The 21,353-nt window shown below is 43.7% G+C and overlaps 1 protein-coding gene across 1 annotated transcript in view; it reads right to left on the bottom strand.

The window, feature by feature from the left end:
• The window catches only part of dpydb (dihydropyrimidine dehydrogenase b), a 162,307-nt gene extending 141,455 nt beyond the window's left edge, over positions 1 to 20,852 (bottom strand). The window contains exon 1 of the mRNA XM_056256973.1: positions 20,666 to 20,852. Coding sequence (XP_056112948.1) covers positions 20,666 to 20,704 — 39 coding nt within the window. The 5' untranslated portion in view covers positions 20,705 to 20,852. The remainder of the gene's footprint in view (positions 1 to 20,665) is intronic.
• Between the last annotated feature and the right edge of the window lie 501 nt (positions 20,853 to 21,353).

Below are 21,353 nucleotides of genomic sequence, written 5' to 3'. Positions count from 1 at the left end.
GGAGGTTGATCAGAGCAAGGGTTAAATTGACAGCTGTCTAACTTTGTCACAGACATTTGTTGATGAATGTTTTCAATTTTCCTTATGAAAAACGACATAAAACTTTCACAGAGATCAGCAGAGTAAAGATGTGAGGGAAAAGAATCAGGTGGTTTTAAAATATTATTTAACACAGAAAAGAGAGTTCTTGAATTCCCTTCGCCAGAACTAATCACACTGGCAAAGTAATCAGTTTTAGCTGTAGTAAGGGCAACCTTATAATTTTTCATATGCTCAGAATACAGTTCTTTATGCACCACAAGTCCAGTCTTAACATATAATCGCTCCAGGCGTCGACCTTTAACTTTTAATATGCGTAGTTCTGGAGTAAACCAAGGAGCAGACTTAACAAATGAAACCGACCTGGTTTTTAATGGAGCACAAACATCTAAGATAGTTTGCAATCCATTATTGTAATGTAAAATCAGGTCGTCTGGGGTGGAATAGTGAACATTACTACAAAGGTTGGAAAATGATTCAGCAAAGATCGTAACATCAATGTTTTTTATGTTCCGGAATGAGATAGAACGGCATTGATTGTGCTTAAAAACAGGTAACTGAACATTAAACGACACCAACATATGATCGGATATGGACAGATCAGAAGTAGTACAATTATGAGGAGTTAGACCTGAACAACACACAAGATCCAGGGTATGACCTTTTACATGGGTAGGTGAATTGATAAATTGATGTAAACCAAAGCCATCAAGACATGATAAAAAATCCCTTGTGGATACACTACCAGTATTATCAATATGAATATTGAAGTCCCCAAGCAGGATCACATTAGGAGACAGTGAAGAAAGAAAAGTTAAAAACACAGAAAGTTCATGTAGAAAAACAGAGTTGGTCTTAGGGGGGCGATACACAGTAGCAAGAATCGTAGGAATTGACCCAGTAATTTGCAATGTAGTAGATTCAAATGAGGTGTATTCAGGCATGGGTATTTCTGAGACTTTCCATTTATCATTGTGTAATATTGCTAAACCCCCACCACGGCCCGATGCACGGGGTTTGCAGATGTAAACATAGCCCGGGGGAGTAGAATGATTAAGTTGAGAGAAGTCATTACTTTGTTGCCACGTCTCAGTTAGGCAAAGAAAGTCAAACTTACGATCCGAGAGCAGATCATGCACAAGAGGACCTTTGTTTGACAGCGATCGAATATTCCATAATCCAAAAGTAAGATCATTCTTACCCGCTTTTGTGTCAGCTGATCTAGGTAGCCTTGCTAACACACTATGGTCCGTTGGCCGTGGATATTTCTTTGATGGACGGGGGTTGGAAGACCAGAAAGACGGTATAGTTCTTGAAGTATCAGATACGTAACCTCGTCGGGACCCCCGATGAATGTATTTACGTCGTGGATGATAAGCAATGTCCCGATGAAAGTGTAAAACAGGATGTGGCTCGCAGAGGCGAAAGCGCAGTTCAAACAGTTCCTCCGCCGTGTATTGATGAGTTAAAATCACAGGGCGAAAGCCAGAGGAGATGATAAACCAGACGAATACAATCCAGGAAAGTGATTTAGTGAACTTCATATTCAAAATCATATTATGTCATCATTAACACATTGTTGCACAAAATAATTTAGCGTTTACAGCACTTTGTTAAGCCAGTTGCACACCAGACAAGAAGTGGTTAATGAAGTCACGTAAGCATATACACAGAAATAGTTACTTATTTTCTGCCAAGAATTTAAAAGCAGAATATAGGGGCTCATTTGAAACAAATTAGGTTAAAAAAAATATGTTTATGTTTAGTTAGGCGAATATATGAATTAAATGGAAATAAAACAAAAAATAATTATTGAAAATGAATGATACAAATACAGAATTGAATAGTAAATGGCAATGCTATAAAATAGAACAAACTGCTAATGCATACAAAAAAAAAACTAGGGTCTTAGAAATGCGGTCCTGATTCTACAGCCTCTGATAAAGCAGGATCATGCTGCTAAATTTGCCAAGCAACAGTAAATGTGACCGTACCTGTAACAATGTACGAAACAACTGGCCTGGCAACAAGACGAACACTGTAACTGTCACAGTCCTCGTCTGCACCTGTCTGTCCTTGTCTGCACTACACTACCCAGAATCCTCCTTGTCTCCATCCCTGAACTCACTCCCTCACTTACCAGCCTGTTCCTCGTTATCATCATCTGTGTCACCTGTCTTCACATCATTATGGTTCATTTGTCTCTGTATTTAGTTTCTTCTGTTCAGTCTGTCTTGGTCGGTTCTCGTCTATGTTAACTGGTGTTTGCATCCGCTCTGTCTACCTGTACCTGTTTGTTGTTTTGATTTAGTAAAGTTTATTGTTTATTTGAATTCCTCGTCTCCTCGTGATTCCTGCCATACACCACCCGTGACAGAAGAACCGACCAAAATATGGAGGACGCTATGGAGGCTTTTCTATTTAATCAGAATGGGAGTTCTCTGGAGGAATTTGTTGCAGTCTACCTGCATCTGCATCAGGACGTTTACTGGGAGGAGGAGTTCTTAAAGCAGCGGTTCTGGAGAGGACTGGATGATCCACTAACCCAGATACTGCTGCTAGAAGACTTAAATCTTTCTTTTGCTGAATTTATGGACAGAGCTCTGTGGGTTCGTGGTTCTTCCCTCACAGTAACACCAGCTGATCCAGAAATATCTGAGCCAGTTCCTGTCATCTGCCCAGCCGAGCCTTCATCGCTGGTCCCGTCCAGCCCAGAGCTTCACCTCACCACGTTCAGCCAGAGCTTCACATCCTCCACGGTCCTGCGCCAGGGACCGTCCAGCCAGGGACCGTCCAGCCAGAGACCGTCCAGCCAGAGACCGTCCAGCCAGAGACCGTCCAGCCAGAGACCGTCCAGCCAGAGACCGTCCAGCCAGCTCTGGAGGACGCAGTGCTCCTTGTGGGATCCATGGCTGTTTTGTGTGTGTGGGCAGCACACACATGCATTACAGCCCATGAACCCAGCCCTGAGCTTCCTTCGCCGCTGGTCCCGTCCAGCCCTGAGCTTCCTTCGCCGCTGGTCCCGTCCAGCCCTGAGCTTCCTTCGCCGCTGGTCCCGTCCAGCCCTGAGCTTCCTTCGCCGCTGGTCCCGTCCAGCCCTGAGCTTCCTTCGCCGCTGGTCCCGTCCAGCCCTGAGCTTCCTTCGCCGCTGGTCCCGTCCAGCCCAGAGACCCCTTCGCCGCTGGTCCCGTCCAGCCCAGAGACCCCTTCGCCGCTGGTCCCGTCCAGCCCAGAGACCCCTTCGCCGCTGGTCCCGTCCAGCCCAGAGACCCCTTCGCCGCTGGTCCCGTCCAGCCCAGAGACCCCTTCGCCGCTGGTCCCGTCCAGCCCAGAGACCCCTTCGCCGCTGGTCCCGTCCAGCCCAGAGACCCCTTCGCCGCTGGTCCCGTCCAGCCCAGAGACCCCTTCGCCGCTGGTCCCGTCCAGCCCAGAGACCCCTTCGCCGCTGGTCCCGTCCAGCCCAGAGACCCCTTCGCCGCTGGTCCCGTCCAGCCCAGAGACCCCTTCGCCGCTGGTCCCGTCCAGCCCAGAGACCCCTTCGCCGCTGGTCCCGTCCAGCCCAGAGACCCCTTCGCCGCTGGTCCCGTCCAGCCCAGAGACCCCTTCGCCGCTGGTTCCGTCCAGCCCAGAGACCCCTTCGCCGCTGGTTCCGTCCAGCCCAGAGACCCCTTCGCCGCTGGTTCCGTCTAGCACTAAGCCCTCTCCACCGCTGGTCCTGCCCAGCTCAAAGCCTTCTCCACTGGTCCTGTCCAGCAATGAGCCCTCACCACTTGCCCAGCCAGAGACTGTTCCAGAGCCTGTCCCCGACTCTATTCTAGAGTCATTGTCAGACTCCGTCACTCTCCCCAAGAATTTTTTTTGGGGGGGGGGGCCATAGGGCTCCGCCATGGCCACCTGAAGGGTCCCCATCGCCATGGCCGCCCGAAAGGTCCTCGCCACCATGGCCACCCGAAGGGTCCTCGCCACCATGGCCACCCGAAGGGTCCTCGCCACCATGGCCACCCGAAGGGTCCTCACCACCATGGCCGCCCGAAGGGTCCGCACCACCATGGCCGCCCGAAGGGTCCTCGCCACCATGGCCACCCGAAGGGTCCTCGCCACCATGGCCACCCGAAGGGTCCTCGCCACCATGGCCGCCCGAAGGGTCCGCACCGCCATGGCCGCCCGAAGGGTCTCCACCGCCCTGGATGCCCGAGGGTCCGACAGTTCCACCCTGGACGCCCAATGGTTCGTCTGCTCAGCCCTGGCCACGCCCACGTCCTGCTCCCCCCTGGCCACGCCCACGTCCTGCTCCGCCATGGCCGCCTGGTCCATCCTGGAGTCCATCCTCCTGCACCCGGTCCGCCTTCCCGTCACGGACTCCAGGATGCCCACCCTCCCACCCCTGTTCTAAGGCGTGAGGTCACGCCTACCGGGAGGGGGGAGTAATGTCACAGTCCTCGTCTGCACCTGTGTGTCCTTGTCTGCACTACACTACCCAGAATCCTCCTTGTCTCCACACCTGAACTCACTCCCTCACTTACCAGCCTGTTCCTCGTTATCATCATCTGTGTCACCTGTCTTCACATCATTATGGTTCATTTGTCTATGTATTTAGTTTCTTCTGTTCAGTCTGTCTTGGTCGGTTCTCGTCTATGTTAACTGGTGTTTGCATCCGCTCTGTCTACCTGTACCTGTTTGTTGTTTTGATTTAGTAAAGTTTATTGTTTATTTGAATTCCTCGTCTCCTCGTGATTCCTGCCATACACCACCCGTGACAGAAGAACCGACCAAAATATGGAGGACGCTATGGAGGCTTTTCTATTTAATCAGAATGGGAGTTCTCTGGAGGAATTTGTTGCAGTCTACCTGCATCTGCATCAGGACGTTTACTGGGAGGAGGAGTTCTTAAAGCAGCGGTTCTGGAGAGGACTGGATGATCCACTAACCCAGATACTGCTGCTAGAAGACTTAAATCTTTCTTTTGCTGAATTTATGGACAGAGCTCTGTGGGTTCGTGGTTCTTCCCTCACAGTAACACCAGCTGATCCAGAAATATCTGAGCCAGTTCCTGTCATCTGCCCAGCCGAGCCTTCATCGCTGGTCCCGTCCAGCCCAGAGCTTCACCTCACCACGTTCAGCCAGAGCTTCACATCCTCCACGGTCCTGCGCCAGGGACCGTCCAGCCAGGGACCGTCCAGCCAGAGACCGTCCAGCCAGAGACCGTCCAGCCAGAGACCGTCCAGCCAGAGACCGTCCAGCCAGAGACCGTCCAGCCAGCTCTGGAGGACGCAGTGCTCCTTGTGGGATCCATGGCTGTTTTGTGTGTGTGGGCAGCACACACATGCATTACAGCCCATGAACCCAGCCCTGAGCTTCCTTCGCCGCTGGTCCCGTCCAGCCCTGAGCTTCCTTCGCCGCTGGTCCCGTCCAGCCCTGAGCTTCCTTCGCCGCTGGTCCCGTCCAGCCCTGAGCTTCCTTCGCCGCTGGTCCCGTCCAGCCCTGAGCTTCCTTCGCCGCTGGTCCCGTCCAGCCCTGAGCTTCCTTCGCCGCTGGTCCCGTCCAGCCCAGAGACCCCTTCGCCGCTGGTCCCGTCCAGCCCAGAGACCCCTTCGCCGCTGGTCCCGTCCAGCCCAGAGACCCCTTCGCCGCTGGTCCCGTCCAGCCCAGAGACCCCTTCGCCGCTGGTCCCGTCCAGCCCAGAGACCCCTTCGCCGCTGGTCCCGTCCAGCCCAGAGACCCCTTCGCCGCTGGTCCCGTCCAGCCCAGAGACCCCTTCGCCGCTGGTCCCGTCCAGCCCAGAGACCCCTTCGCCGCTGGTCCCGTCCAGCCCAGAGACCCCTTCGCCGCTGGTCCCGTCCAGCCCAGAGACCCCTTCGCCGCTGGTCCCGTCCAGCCCAGAGACCCCTTCGCCGCTGGTCCCGTCCAGCCCAGAGACCCCTTCGCCGCTGGTCCCGTCCAGCCCAGAGACCCCTTCGCCGCTGGTCCCGTCCAGCCCAGAGACCCCTTCGCCGCTGGTCCCGTCCAGCCCAGAGACCCCTTCGCCGCTGGTCCCGTCCAGCCCAGAGACCCCTTCGCCGCTGGTTCCGTCCAGCCCAGAGACCCCTTCGCCGCTGGTTCCGTCCAGCCCAGAGACCCCTTCGCCGCTGGTTCCGTCTAGCACTAAGCCCTCTCCACCGCTGGTCCTGCCCAGCTCAAAGCCTTCTCCACTGGTCCTGTCCAGCAATGAGCCCTCACCACTTGCCCAGCCAGAGACTGTTCCAGAGCCTGTCCCCGACTCTATTCTAGAGTCATTGTCAGACTCCGTCACTCTCCCCAAGAATTTTTTTGGGGGGGGGGCCATAGGGCTCCGCCATGGCCACCTGAAGGGTCCCCATCGCCATGGCCGCCCGAAAGGTCCTCGCCACCATGGCCACCCGAAGGGTCCTCGCCACCATGGCCACCCGAAGGGTCCTCGCCACCATGGCCACCCGAAGGGTCCTCACCACCATGGCCGCCCGAAGGGTCCGCACCACCATGGCCGCCCGAAGGGTCCTCGCCACCATGGCCACCCGAAGGGTCCTCGCCACCATGGCCACCCGAAGGGTCCTCGCCACCATGGCCGCCCGAAGGGTCCGCACCACCATGGCCGCCCGAAGGGTCCGCACCGCCATGGCCGCCCGAAGGGTCTCCACCGCCCTGGATGCCCGAGGGTCCGACAGTTCCACCCTGGACGCCCAATGGTTCGTCTGCTCAGCCCTGGCCACGCCCACGTCCTGCTCCCCCCTGGCCACGCCCACGTCCTGCTCCGCCATGGCCGCCTGGTCCATCCTGGAGTCCATCCTCCTGCACCCGGTCCGCCTTCCCGTCACGGACTCCAGGATGCCCACCCTCCCACCCCTGTTCTAAGGCGTGAGGTCACGCCTACCGGGAGGGGGGAGTAATGTCACAGTCCTCGTCTGCACCTGTGTGTCCTTGTCTGCACTACACTACCCAGAATCCTCCTTGTCTCCACACCTGAACTCACTCCCTCACTTACCAGCCTGTTCCTCGTTATCATCATCTGTGTCACCTGTCTTCACATCATTATGGTTCATTTGTCTATGTATTTAGTTTCTTCTGTTCAGTCTGTCTTGGTCGGTTCTCGTCTATGTTAACTGGTGTTTGCATCCGCTCTGTCTACCTGTACCTGTTTGTTGTTTTGATTTAGTAAAGTTTATTGTTTATTTGAATTCCTCGTCTCCTCGTGATTCCTGCCATACACCACCCGTGACAGTAACCATATTACAATAATATTAATACAGAAGTCCTGTTTTTGCAAACCGTTGAATAATGCATTTGACCAATCAGTTTCACTTTCAAAAGAAAAACTTGCTTGGAGAGTATAGTCTGTACCCAGCTAACATAAGTTATTTCTGAATTGTCTTTGAATGTTCAAAACGTCCAGATTTGAATGCTTTTGTGCTAACGTTTTGAGAACATTATTAAAGATCATATAACTTTGAAAGCACAATCTATTAATGTTACTGGACAAATCTGCTGTGCAAAGGCAAAAGACCGTATAACTTCGTTTTTGGTCGAAAATGAGTTATTGATATTTTTGGCACATTCAAGACCTCCTTTATCATGTGGATAAGTATCTTGAGTCAATTCCGTTGTTTTTTCGAGAAAATAATGGGTTATCTTAACCGTAACTTCCAAAAGCCCATGAGAAAACAAGGCAGAATACCGTAACACCATGGCTTTGTTTTGGAACGCTCATATTGAGTTACGGTGTTGTGCCTAATTTCGACCCACTGCCAAATTATTACCCCCCTCGTTGAAGTCAGTACCTGATTGCCTAATCCTACCCCCTCCCCCACAACTAATCCTAAACCTACCAATGCTTGGGGGGTAATAATTTGCCGGGGGTCGAAATTCGGCACAACACCAGAATAAATCCGCGGGACGAGCGAAGTGCACGCACAATAATAGGTCAGACAGCTGAAACCAACGCATACTGAAAAGACGCAGGCAGAACACAGGAGGTTGTGCTATAAATGCATTAGTCGTCTAGGTAGTCCAGAACGCGCTCCCTACAATTACACTAGTTTCTAAGGGGTAAAGCACTGCAGAGGCTACTTTTCGTGAACGGAGCGTGACACCTTCGAACACGAATCTCGGTAAACGCCTGTGAAAGTATGCGTCTTTCAGATCGACCGCTATAAACCAGTCTCCGGGTCGAATGTGCGCGGGGATCTGTTTTATCGTGATCATTTTGAACGCGTTTTAAGTCGTATGCCACTCGGTACCACTTGAAGATACTCTTTAGTCTTTACCGCTATGGAGGTATTTTGTCATGTCTAATGTATTAATAGGGCCACCAGAATGCAACCAAAGCACAATAAGTAGAAGGCTATAGGTAATTGTAAATCATACAAAATAAATGCCATGATCACTAGATTTTATACAGGTGTTACTATAATGATTTTGTTAATGGTGATCAGCAACCAAATATTGATAATGTGGAAGTTACTGCCTTTTGCCTTGGCATGACTTCTCACTTTTTGCTGACAATACAAAGGCAGAGTACAGTAACTTTAAAATAGTGGTCAAAAGTCAAGTTTGACCTCAAAATTTTGTTATGTAGATAATTTTCATTACTTAAACATCTAATTGCCAGATTTTCAGTGTCCTACCTATAATTAATTTGGCGGGACAACTAAAAATCTTTAAAGTAAATTTTCTCAGTTCCACACTCAGTTAAAGGGATAGTTCACCCAAAAATGAAAATTCTGTCAGTATTTACTCAGCCTCATGTTGTTCCAACCCCATAAGACCTTCGTTCATCTTCGGAACACGAATTAAGATATTTTTGATGAAATCTGAGAGCTGGATCACTCCTCCATACTAGTCCATAGGCTTCTTCAGGGATTGAACTTGCCGGCCTCGAAAAGTTAAAAAAGACATCGTTAAAATAGTCCAAGTGACTACAGTGGCTCAATCTTAAGTTTATCAAACGACGAGAACACTTTTTGTGTGCAAAAATAACGACTTTATTTCAACTATTAATTTCCTTCTCTGTGGGCCTCGAGTCAGTTCACTAGTGTAACAGCGTACGCTTCTGTTGTTGTACGTCACACGCATCACCGACATGACCAGCGTCGGCCAATAGTGAGCCTACGTGTGACGTAGCTCTACGCAATTACACTAGTTTAACTGACTAGAGGCCCAAAAAGAAGGAAATGAATAGTTGTCGTTATTTATGTTTGTTTTTGCGCACAAAAAGTATTCTCGTCGCATGATATACTTTAGATTGAGCCACTGTAGTCACTTGGACTATTTTAACGATGTCTTTAATAACTTTTCGAGGCCGGCAAGTTTCAATCTCTGAAGAAGCCTATGGACTAGTATGGAGGAGTGATCCAGCTCTCAGATTTCATCAAAAATATCTTAATTCATGTTCCGAAGATGAACGAAAGTCTTACGGGGTTGGAACAACATGAGGGTGAGTAAATACTGACAGAATTTTCATTTTTGGGTGAACTATCCCTTTAAGGTCTTTTGACTTTGTAGGGCAGAAATGTTTTCTCCTAAATATGAGAGAACTTTGCCAAAATGCTAGCTAAAGTTCTGAGAATGTTATATATAGAAAATATCTATATTCCCTGTTAGCTGGGAATATAGATATACACAGATAGTGAATTCCTATTACTTCTGAATGGGAGAAACTGCAACGCATATGGCGGAATGCATCCCGCCGCAGCTGCCTCTAGAAGCGCCAGTTCCCATAGAAACCTGAGATTCGTGCTTAGGACTGCACATGCGCATTGGCTCGTCTAGTCTGAAAAATACGCTTTTTTAACACTATGATGAATATGACATTTATGATATCAGATAATGTCAGATGTTGTTGCTGATTTGAAATTATATGTTATTTAATTGTTAGCTCGGCAAGCAGTTTTTGAGATTCCAGGATTACCCTATTCAAATAGATAGGACTTGGTCTTGGATGCCCAAAATAGCTGCCTGGAGGTGTTGCAAATATGGCCACTGAGTGAACAAACTTTCCTTGAAAGGGACTTTGTTAGCAATTAGTTTGGCTATTTTTAGCACAGCTTGAACTAGATGGAATTTATAATCTTAAATAGTATTGTTTAAAGGAAATTCTATGTTTTCATTCATTCCAAAAACATGAGGATTGCACAGTATTGTTCCCTTGCTGGGACTGCTGATAACTGAGTCAGTCAAGCTACTGTTTATTTGCTATAATAGGCTCAGTCTGAGAAGCAGAAGTAATAATGTGCGAGTTAAGCCATGTTTGACCAGTCGCAGATGAACAGATTTGAAAATGGACGGCAACCTTAAAGTGGCACACAGTCCATACAGAGCCGAAAGGGATAAACAAACACGTTTTAATGATAAATAAAGAACACTTAATAAAGGCAAGTACAGAAATATGCCTTGTATGTTTAGAATGGCAATATTTTAGGAGTGACGGCTGTTTCTTGTAAGCAATGAAAAACATTGTGCACCTTTGCCAATTAGATCAATATTGTGTAAGGGGGAAACACATCTATAAGAAGAAAAGATCTATATAAGAAGAGATCAATATCTCTTCTAAAGTCCCTCTGTGACAGTTGAACAAGCTCTAGATGGAAATCAGTCTATTTCATGCCAAATAGGCTTTTAGTGGAACAAAGATGGAAATGAAAGCATGGGCCCATGTTTATGACCAAAAAAGAGGGTTACTATGCGTAGTTATTGCTTTTTGTGTATTCACTTGTAAAGGTTGTCAGGTAATTGTGAGATTTCATGGGTTTCTTTTACCATATATACAGTAAGCCTTCATGAGATTGAACTCTGTTCACAAGAGGCAATATCGCTTTGTTGCTTGAAATAAAGCCTGTTTTAAAATGTCAGCAAGGTTCGAGTTTCATCAGTGAGGTAGGCATTTCCTCTCAAAATACCACAGCATCGAGTTGAAAAAGAAAAAGCTGAGAAATTCTACAGAATGAAATCACAGCAGAATCGCATACTGAAGAGCAAGTGTATACATTTCATTAAAACATGCCAGGCTTTGGGTAGAAAGAGAATGCATTTTGAGCTGCATGTGATGTGCTGTGTTTCATTTCCACGGGGAGAGCTCTGGAGACTGGCTTTATCACTCTCTGCTGGTCATAGAGATCCACTGAGACAACAAATCAATACAGGCTTTTTCCTGCCAAAGTAAGCAAAATCTGCTCCCTATCCAGAAAAAGAACAGTGAATATGATCAAATGATAGGGAATGATGTCATCTGATATCAGTCATATATATATATATATATATGTATATATATATATGCCATTGAAGTCCACTTGAAATCAGTCAATTTTTGATATATACAGTGCTGGTCAGAATTATTTGCCCCCTTGATAAATATGATCAAAGATGGCTGTAAAAAATAAAGTTGCATTGTTTATCCATTTGATATTTTATTTAATAAAAAAATGCAAAAATCTAACCTTTTATTGAAGTAAAATAATTGAAAGTGGTGGGGAAAAAAATCACATTATGAAATAAATGTTTTTCTCCAAAACACATTGGGAACAATTATTTGCCCCCTTTTATTAAATACTTTTTGCAACCTTCTTTTTCCAAGATTACAGCTCTGAGTCTTCTCCTATAATGCCTGATGAGTTTGGAGAACACCTGACAAGAGATCAGAGACCATTCCTCCATAATCTCCAGATCCTTCAGATTCCCAGATCCATGTTGACGCTTCTTCTCTTCAGTTCAGCCCACTCATTTTCTATGGGGTTCAGGTCAGAGACTGGGATGGTCATTATAGATGCTTGGTTTTGTGCCAAAAAGCTCTTTTTTTTTTGTTTCATCTGTCCCTAGAACGTTTGAAAAGTAACGGACACTACTGGAACTTCAAAAGGGACGGGTTCTATGGTCAGATGAAACAAAAAAAAAATGCTTTTTTGGCAGCAAACACTTAATATGGGTGTGGTTCATACAGGGATACAAAAAAGTACCCCATGTGTAAAATGAAATACTCTGCTGTATCTTTAATACTATGGCCCTAATTTTCTGCCAGAGGTCCTGGACATCTTGTTCAGATACATGGCATCATGGATTCGATCAAATACCAACAGATAAAAAATCAAAACCTGACAGCATGTGCTAGAAATCTTATAATATAATGGGCCATGTTTGGATCTTCTAACAGGACAGTGATCCAAAAACAAACATCAAAATCAAAACAAAAATGAGTCACTGAGCACAAAACCAAGCTTTTGCAATGGCCATCCCAGTCCCTGACCTGAACCCTATAGAAAATGAGTGGGCTGAACTGAAGAGAAGAAGCGCCAACATGGATCTGGGAATCTGAAGGATCTGGAGAGATTCTGTATGGAGGAATGATCTCTGATCTCTTGTCAGGTGTTTTCCAAACTCATCAGGCATTATAGGAGAAGACTCAGAGCTGTTATCTTGGAATGAATGAATGAATGAATGAATGAATGAATGAATGAATGAATGAATGAATGAATGAATGAATGAATGAATGAATGAATGAATGAATGAATGAATGAATGAAAGGTTAGATCTTTGCTAATTTTTTAACAATGCAGATTTATTTTTTTACAGCCATATTTGATCATATTTACCAAGGGGGCAAATAATGCTGACCAGCACTATATACACTGAACAAAATTGTAAACGCAACACTTTTGTTCTTGCATTTTTCACATTTTTCATGAGCTGAACTCAAAGATCTAAGACTTTTTCTATGTACACAAAAGGCCTATTTTTTCCCAAATATTGTTCCCAAATCTGTCTAAATCTGTGTTAGTGAGCACTTCTTTGCCGAGATAATCCATCCACCTCAAAGGTGTGGCTTATCAAAATGCCGATTTGACAGCATGATTATTGCACAGGTGTGCCTTAGGCTGGCCACAATAAAAGGCCACTCTAAAATGTGCCGTTTTACTGTATGGGGGTCCGAAAAAAAAAGGTTGTTGATTGTGGCCTGTGGAATGTTGGTCCTCTTCAATGGCTGTGCGAAGTTGCTGGATATTGGCAGGACCTGGAACATGCTGTCGTATACGCCGATCCAGAGCATCCCAAACACATTCATTCATGCTGACTGCAGGAATTTCCACCAAAGCTGTTGCCCGTGAATTGAATGTTCATTTCTCTACCATAAGCCGTCTCCAAAGGCGTTTCAGAGAATTTGGCAGAACAACCAACAGGCCTCACAACCGCAGACCACGTGTAACCACACCAGCCCAGGACCTCCACATCCAGCATCTTCACCTCCAAGATCGTCTGAGACCAGCCACCCGGACAGCTGCTGCAACAAGCGGTTTGCATAACCAAAGAAATTCTGCACAAACTGTCAGAAACCGTCTCAGGGAAGCTCATCTGCATGCTCGTCGTCCTCATCGGGGTCTCGACCTGACTGCAGTTCGTCGTCGTAACCGACTTGAGTTGGCAAATGCTCACATTTGATGGCGTCTGGCACTTTGGAGAGGTGTTCTCTTCACGGATGAATCCCGGTTTTCACTGAACGGGGCAGATGGCAGACAGCGTGTTTGGCGTCGTGTGGGTGAGCGGTTTGCTGATGTCGACGTTGTGGATCGAGTGGCCCATGGTGGCGATGGGGTATGGGCAGGGGTATGTTATGGACAACGAACACATGGTGCATTTTATTGATGGCATTTTGAATGCACTAGGGCTGCAACTAACGATTATTTTGATAATCGATTAATCGGGCGATTATTTTTTTCCGATTAATCGGATTAACAATTAAATTAGATTTTTTGTTTATTATAACTAAATCAGGGTATTTATGTGTAAACGTGTACTTTAAAAAGTGCAAAAGCCACACATTGAGTTTTACTAATATCAATATCTGCATTGTTTTTAATGATAGTTGCTGATGGCAAGATGACAACCATGATTAATGTAAAATAATAATAATAATTATATCCAACATATTATGTTTTAACACAATTTTTGTTAAAACAAATTTACACAGACATGTTGTTCCGATGTGAAGATATAAACTAAAAACATCTAAAATATATAATTCATTTAATTTTTTATTTAAAATTAATTGAATTATAAGGATAAATTTATAAAAATAAATATAGAAAGAGTGAAAACAAGCGTGTGAACGTAGAGCCGCAGTAGATCGCGTTTGAAAAACAATTAAAACTTAATAGTAGACAAATGCTATAAAAAGAGAACGGAATGGAGGTACGCAGAAAGCTAACAGGCTTGATAAAAAGGACAGGGGAAATGATGCATTAGTGCACAAGCATTCGCTGAAAACCACTGAGTACAGTGACTCGGAAGTTCCGTGAGTCGCCTGCATATTGATAGCGGCTCCCTGATGCCCGTAAATTAGTTAAAACTCACGGAATCTAGAGCGCGCAAGCAAGAACGCGCATGCGAGACAGAAGAGACTGTGCTCAAAACCGTGTAGCGCGCGCGCACGGCAGAGCGGCGGAGGGAGAGAGACCTCGCGTGTGTGTGCCTCATGAAGCGCATGTAAGACAGAGAGCATCATGATTGGCCTGTTTCAACCAATCACCAGTAAACGCTCCCCGTGACATAAGCAGACCAACTAATCGATAATGACATTCGTTGACAATGATTTTCATAATCGATAATTATCGATTTTATCGATTAGTTGTTGCAGCCCTAGAATGCACAGAGAAACTGTGACGAGATCCTGAGGCCCATTGTTGTGCCATTCATCCACGACCATCACCTCATGTTGCAGCATGATAATGCACGGCCCCATGTACACTGTACACAATTCCTGGAAGCTGAAAACATCCCAGTTCTTGCATGGCCAGCATACTCACCGGACATGTCACCCATTGAGCATTTTTGGGATGCTCTGGATCGGCGTATACAATAGCGTGTTCCAGGTCCTGCCAATATCCAGCAACTTCGCACAGACATTGAAGAGGAGTGGACCAACATTCCACTGGCCACAATCAACAACTTTCCTTTTTTTCAGGGGGATCGTTTTTTCTGTATTGGGACCCCCTCCAATACAGTAAAACTGCACATTTTAGAGTGGCCTTTTATTGTGGCCAGCCTAAGGCACACCTGTGCAATAATGATGCTGTATAGCATCTTGATATGCCACACCTGTGAGGTGGATGGATTATCTCGGCAAAGGAGAAGTGCTCACTAACACAGATTTAGACAGATTTGTAAACAATATTTGAGAAATAGGCCTTTTGTGTACATAGAAAAAGTCTTAGATCTTTGAGTTCAGCTCATGAAAAATGGGGGCAAAAACAAAAGTGTTGCGTTTATAATTTTGTTCAGTGTATATATATATATATATATATGATTTGCATGGTCACAAATTTGCTTTTTATTGTTTGACCTAGAAATATATCTTATTTTATTCATTCTTGTGTATTTAATAACATTTCTTTGTTTCGCATTTTTTAAAGCTCTAAAACCTTGTTTAAGTAAAGTTTTAAATTAGATTTTGATCCCCAAATTGAGTTTCAATGTTGAACTTTTAAATGGCACTTTTAAATGTTAAATTTATAAATCACAGCAACCCAGAACATAGAGTCCACTAAAAGCAAGCTTTTGTCTCTGTCTAAATGAGTTTGTGTGTTCTCCACTACAATTAATACTAATGAAACATCATCCAGATGCAGAAAGGGGCAAATTCATAACCAAAAGCATTTATGCAATGATCTCAAAGTAGGCAACTTGACCCCTTTCCAAAGCACACTTCATTTTTCATAACACAACCCCCTCCCTCCCTAAGGCGGAATAGTTAAACACAATCTACAGAGATTCTTGCCTAGTCTTTTTGCCTGAAATCAATACAGGAATTGATCCTCCATAGCTGCAATGAAGCCACAGCGCTCCAGCAGCCCAGCAATGTTCAGCACAAGCCCAGAATATCATTTAGTCCAGTAACATAATTATAGAGAGCAATACAGATCATTTGGCATCAACATCATCTTGCTCAGCTAAAGGTCTCCTGAAGCTTCTATTCAATTTTCATACAATGTAAAGACTGAAAAGGGGGTTTATTTACGCAGAAAAGCATGGCTGATCATTGGCTAGGCGTCTATTAGAGGCCTGCTAATATTCTTTTGACCAACCATGTTCACACATGCTTCACATTATCTTGATTAAAAAGGTATTAAACATTCATTAAAGACATACTAAAGAATGTTTTTGCCCATACAATGAAAGTCAATGTGGTGCAGTGTTGTCTTGGACCCCATTGACTTTCATTGTATTTGTATGGACAAAAAAAAAATTCTTTAGTATGTAGTATTATTATTTGGACAGAAAAAAATTATTTTGTGTTCCACGGAGGGGAAAAAAGTCATACGGGTTTGGAATGACATGAGGGTGGAAAAATAACAACAGAATTTTTATTTTTGGGTGAACTGTCCCTTTAAAGCCCTTAAACGGTTGCATAAACTGATTATCAAATCAATCAATCAAAACTTTTATTACAAGTTAGTCATTATAACTACAGTCAGTAATATTGGTCTGAAATATAAGACTGGTTGGCTAAGTGCTAGTTAGACTAGTTCTTAAGAGACAGTCTTGGACTAGGACCAAACTGAGAAAATCTATGTGTTAATCTTTATCATTTCAAACTAAGGGAAAGGTAACAGGGTGGAAAGAGTTCAAAATCCTGCGTTCCAGAGGAGAGGCCAGCCATGCCGTCCAAAGGGTCTGAACAGGGTGTTTGTGAACAGATTTCTTAATACCGCTCACTAGGATAATCATTGACTTAGGGTCATGAACCAGCTGAGTGGATGACAGTATGATAACCCAAGCTGAAGGGTTGCTGGCTCATCAATCTCCTTTTAAACATGTACTTTTTTAATGCAACAGCAAACAGCATACATTTTTTTTATTTAGAGACTAAATGTTTTTACTCTGTTGAATTCTGGTATCTTCAGATCTACAAAAGGATTCTGCTAAAAATGTATTAAAAATACATCATAAAATGATTAAAAATATTTTGTTTTCCTCACAGAGAAAGAGTGGTGTATCTCAATCACACTGCATGTGTACTATTCAACAGATCACAAAACTCACGGTTTTAATGTTTTTGAGTCACGGATAGGACCATTGTCACAGCAAAAACTACTTACTAATAAAGTTCAATCATTGTTAAAGACAAGTGTACAGTCAGTGAAATAAAATAAGAACAAATACACTAATTACAACAAGCATGGATAAATACAACCTAACAAAGTTACAAATAAAGTAAGGTCTAACTGTAGTATTGAGGTACAGAAATATAATAATTAGGCCTAAAATGTAACACTAAAGTGTTCACTGTCTAAATTAAATAGATTCATCTTTGTTAAAACTGGGGGGGGGGGGGGGGGGGACACTATTTAAACATAAAACCATGTCTGCATTTGTGATCGTAGAAACGACAAACTACTCTATACTGCTCAAAACTCGCGTTTGAATAGTCAGTAGCAAATTCTTAGAAAAACACAGCGTCTCCACGACATGGCGGCAACAATAATACAGCGAGAACAAAAGTCTCTATACTTTGTGTATTTGGGCGGTGTTATGACCCTCTGCCCCCACATACTGACGTAGATTTGTGGGGGGATGTTTGAATGAAGTCTTTCAGGAAGGCGTGGCTGAGCGTTAACTTTTACAAATAATATATCTTTGGGTTTGAGACTTTGAGCTTTATAACTCTGCAGATCTTATACATGCACAAACAGCTACATAACACACACCACAAAAAAAGAAGAAATTGCATCATATGACCCCCCTTTAAAGGAATAGTTCACCCAAAAACCTCATGTTGTTCTTCACCCTCATATTATATTATTTCCTACTATGGAAGTCAATGGCTACTGTTAACTGGTCTGGTTACCAACATTCTTTAAAATATCTTCTTTTGTGTCCAACAGAAGAAAAAACTTCATATAGCTTTGGAACAACTTTAATTAGCCTATAAACTTTCAATCTATGATGGTTAAACTTTGCAATTAATCTGCTGAATCATGGGGCCTGGTCCAGATCCCGGATCAACTAGGATTTAACCCTCTACTATGTAACCATACAAGCATTTACATCAGTAGCATATGTCATGAGGTCAACGTCTTGGTAAGCACCACATGTAATCGCAGACTATTACTGGATTATAAATATTCCCCCAAGACTTCTTTTTAAGGCGCGGATAAAAGCTCCAGCAGGTACAGCATCTGACTTTGACACCCATGATATGGATGTCTGTCAGCTAATGGGGCTTTCATAACGTTCATATTGCAATTTTGGCTTTTAAGTCGACAATTTTCTATCATGGTACTTGACTCGTTATCAGGAAGTGGTCATTGTCGTGGTTCGGGGCCTTCCATAAAAAGCCGTAGCCCTTTGTGTAAGCGGCCACATTAATCTGGTTTTTAACGAACACTGATGGCCATCCCGGAGGATTTTTTAATGAATCCGTGAGCACACACAAAGGCACACGTTTAGCGCTCTCGGAAAAGCAGGATATTAAAATGAGACGTCTGACAGCACTGCCAAAATGAATGGCCAATTTAATTGCCCCATGGACAGCCATTATTATGACATTTAGTGAGGTATTTTCAGTGGCAGACAGGAGTCGTTTAGAGCACGTTTTAAGTGCACTCTGCACGCCAAGGTCACGTTGCCATAGTCATAACACTTATGAATAGAAATGCTAATGAGAGTCGTCAGTAACAGTTCTATTTTCTCTATGAAAGTCAATGCCCAGATCTGCTCAACTTAAAAGAGAAAGCTTTATCTCACCTGAGCAGAGATGTCATCCGGCGTGTGCTGTGCATACCAAGACGCTCTCTTAGGCTCTCCGCTAACAGATAGGATTCATGTAAATCAGATGTGCTAATGCTAGATCAAACATGGCAAATCCTACGGACAGCTGGAACTAATATTGGAAATACAGAGAGTGCGTCTCAATCAGCTCCCTAGTTCAGTAGTCAGGGCACTGATCAGAGTCTGCCATTTTAAGGGCTGGTTAAATCGGAAAATACTCTCAGTACACTGGAACTTTCGCTCCCTGAAAAATCCCACAATGCATTGCAAAAACCAGTGAGCATCGATGCTCACTGCTCCCTTACCGTAAATGTCACGTTTCTGAATCACAAAGAGTCAATTCAATAAATATAATGACACACAATAGAAGACTTGAAAAGACAAACCGTTTTTGTATTATGTCTCAGCCCAAACACAAATCACTAGACAGGTAGAAAACGCATCTTGTTAACATTTATAATTGATATTTGGCTGAAATGTTCTAAGGATATGTAACAGAACAATGTGTTTAAATGGAATAAAAATTCATTTTAAAAAGATAGGTCTTGTCTGTGTTTGATTAATACCAGCGGTGATATTCTACAACATTGTATGTTGACGTTGTACGTAGTCATGTCGCCTGAAATTGAGTAATACCTGTCCCAATGTGTATTCAGCCAGGGTCTTTACCAGTGCAAGGATGTGTGTACATGATATACTGATTCATGAGCTCGAAGCTAGGAGCTGATTGAGATGCACCCAGAGGCACTGACGTTGAGTAAGGGTCTGTCGGGCCTAAATTAAAATACTCCACCATTTCAGAGGCACAAAATTAAAACTTTCAATTACGTTTTGATTAAGTTAATTGGTTTTAATTCAGGGACATGAAGTCTTTTTTTTTTAAAAGAACATTTAATGCCTCTGTTTTTGTAGACTAATTTAACCACTAAATTAGCAACCTGCTTGCTTAAGTGCACTTGATAGAAACAAAACATGTTTTAATAGTCGTTTCTTGTATAAAAAGAAAGGAATGAAAAGCACCTGACATGTCAATGTCTGTAAACTTGCTTTGGAAAAATAATCCTTGTCATATACAATGTAGGCCATCATGCACTGCTCACAAATCAAAGGGCTTGTTGTTTCTAAAGTGCATTGCATATCAGAAGAAAATGTGTAACATATGTGACTGTACACGTGTTTATCTGGAGGAAATGATCCTTAAATTGGAACTACATTTTCATTAAGCTACTAATTACGGCTCCATCAGTGTTGAACAGCTAACTGTGATCTCAGCCATTGAGTGGGTCCTTGTCCAAGGTCCTGAAATCTCTTCCTAGCAGCACACAAGGCCATATAAAAAAAAAAAGAAAGAAAAGAAAAAAGCCTTTTCTCATCTCCACCTTTTAATAAATATTTAGGGGGATAACTGTGCTTCAATTTGAAGTATTAAAGACTGGAGAAGAAAATCCTCATAGGTAGCTTTTTCCATAACTTAGAACTGCAAATTAAGTGCAGAAATTAAAAACCAATAAACAAAATCATAATTTATAATAATAATACCACAATTACCATCAATACGCTGCTCTGAAATCACCTTATTTTTTAGGTTGAAATTACCCATGCTGAACAAGTAGGCTATATTATAAGTGCATTATTTTAATCAAGTGAGCAATGTTTTTATTTATTATAATTCATCCTCGATGTCCCTGTGTTTTGCACAAACAGTGCAACTTTCAAAAGTTTTGTCTCTCGCAGTCTCCCACACAAATCACCTTACCTGACTTTCAAACATGGACACGTGCCCATGCAGCAAGCAACAAAGTGTGTAAAAACGTCTTACCGAACAATACAAAGCTCAGTAACACTCTGCGTGTCGCTTTACCTCGATATCCGGCAATTCTTTGCTCAACATTGTAGCCATTATGTCCGATCTGCAGTATATGATCCGATCTCCAATCCGAGCGCTTGACACGAGTAGATCTGTCTAGGCACGCGCTCAGAACTTTAGTGAGCGCGCTTAAAACACGCGACTAGTCCATTATGACACCGCACACATCTCACATCAGCAGCAGCTGTGAACCTTTTGTATTGACGCAGACATGATAAAGTGCTATACTTAAACCAACGGTGCTCACATCTATTATCTCTTTTCAACAGATTTTTTTTTTTTTTTAATTGACACGAACAGGCGACGTGTTAATAGTTCTAGGAGAATATATGGTTTATTCCGTCTACAGACGAAGTTTAAAGGGTCAAAGTTTACATTGAAGGGAAGCTCGGCTGCGTGTGCACACGGTGACGATTTTATTAACCCCATTTTCAATATTTAAATAAATATATAGTCCTTCAATATCTATTTATATATCCAGTATATGTAAAATAATGAATCCATTTTATATTGGCATAGTTTTTATATTTTCATGTACACATTTGTATTACTTTTTATGAATTCATATGCATGTTATATTATTTTATATTAATTGTTCATTTAATTAGAAGCTTACATACATATTTAAATAGGCTATATATTCATCAGACCAGTATACTGACATGTTTAAATTTTAAATTGT

Source organism: Rhinichthys klamathensis, unplaced genomic scaffold, assembly GCF_029890125.1.
Source record: "Rhinichthys klamathensis goyatoka isolate OS25496 unplaced genomic scaffold, OSU_Roscu_1.1 h1tg000134l_1, whole genome shotgun sequence".
Lineage (NCBI taxonomy): Eukaryota > Metazoa > Chordata > Actinopteri > Cypriniformes > Leuciscidae > Rhinichthys > Rhinichthys klamathensis.
This window is presented reverse-complemented; position numbering and strand designations above follow the sequence as displayed.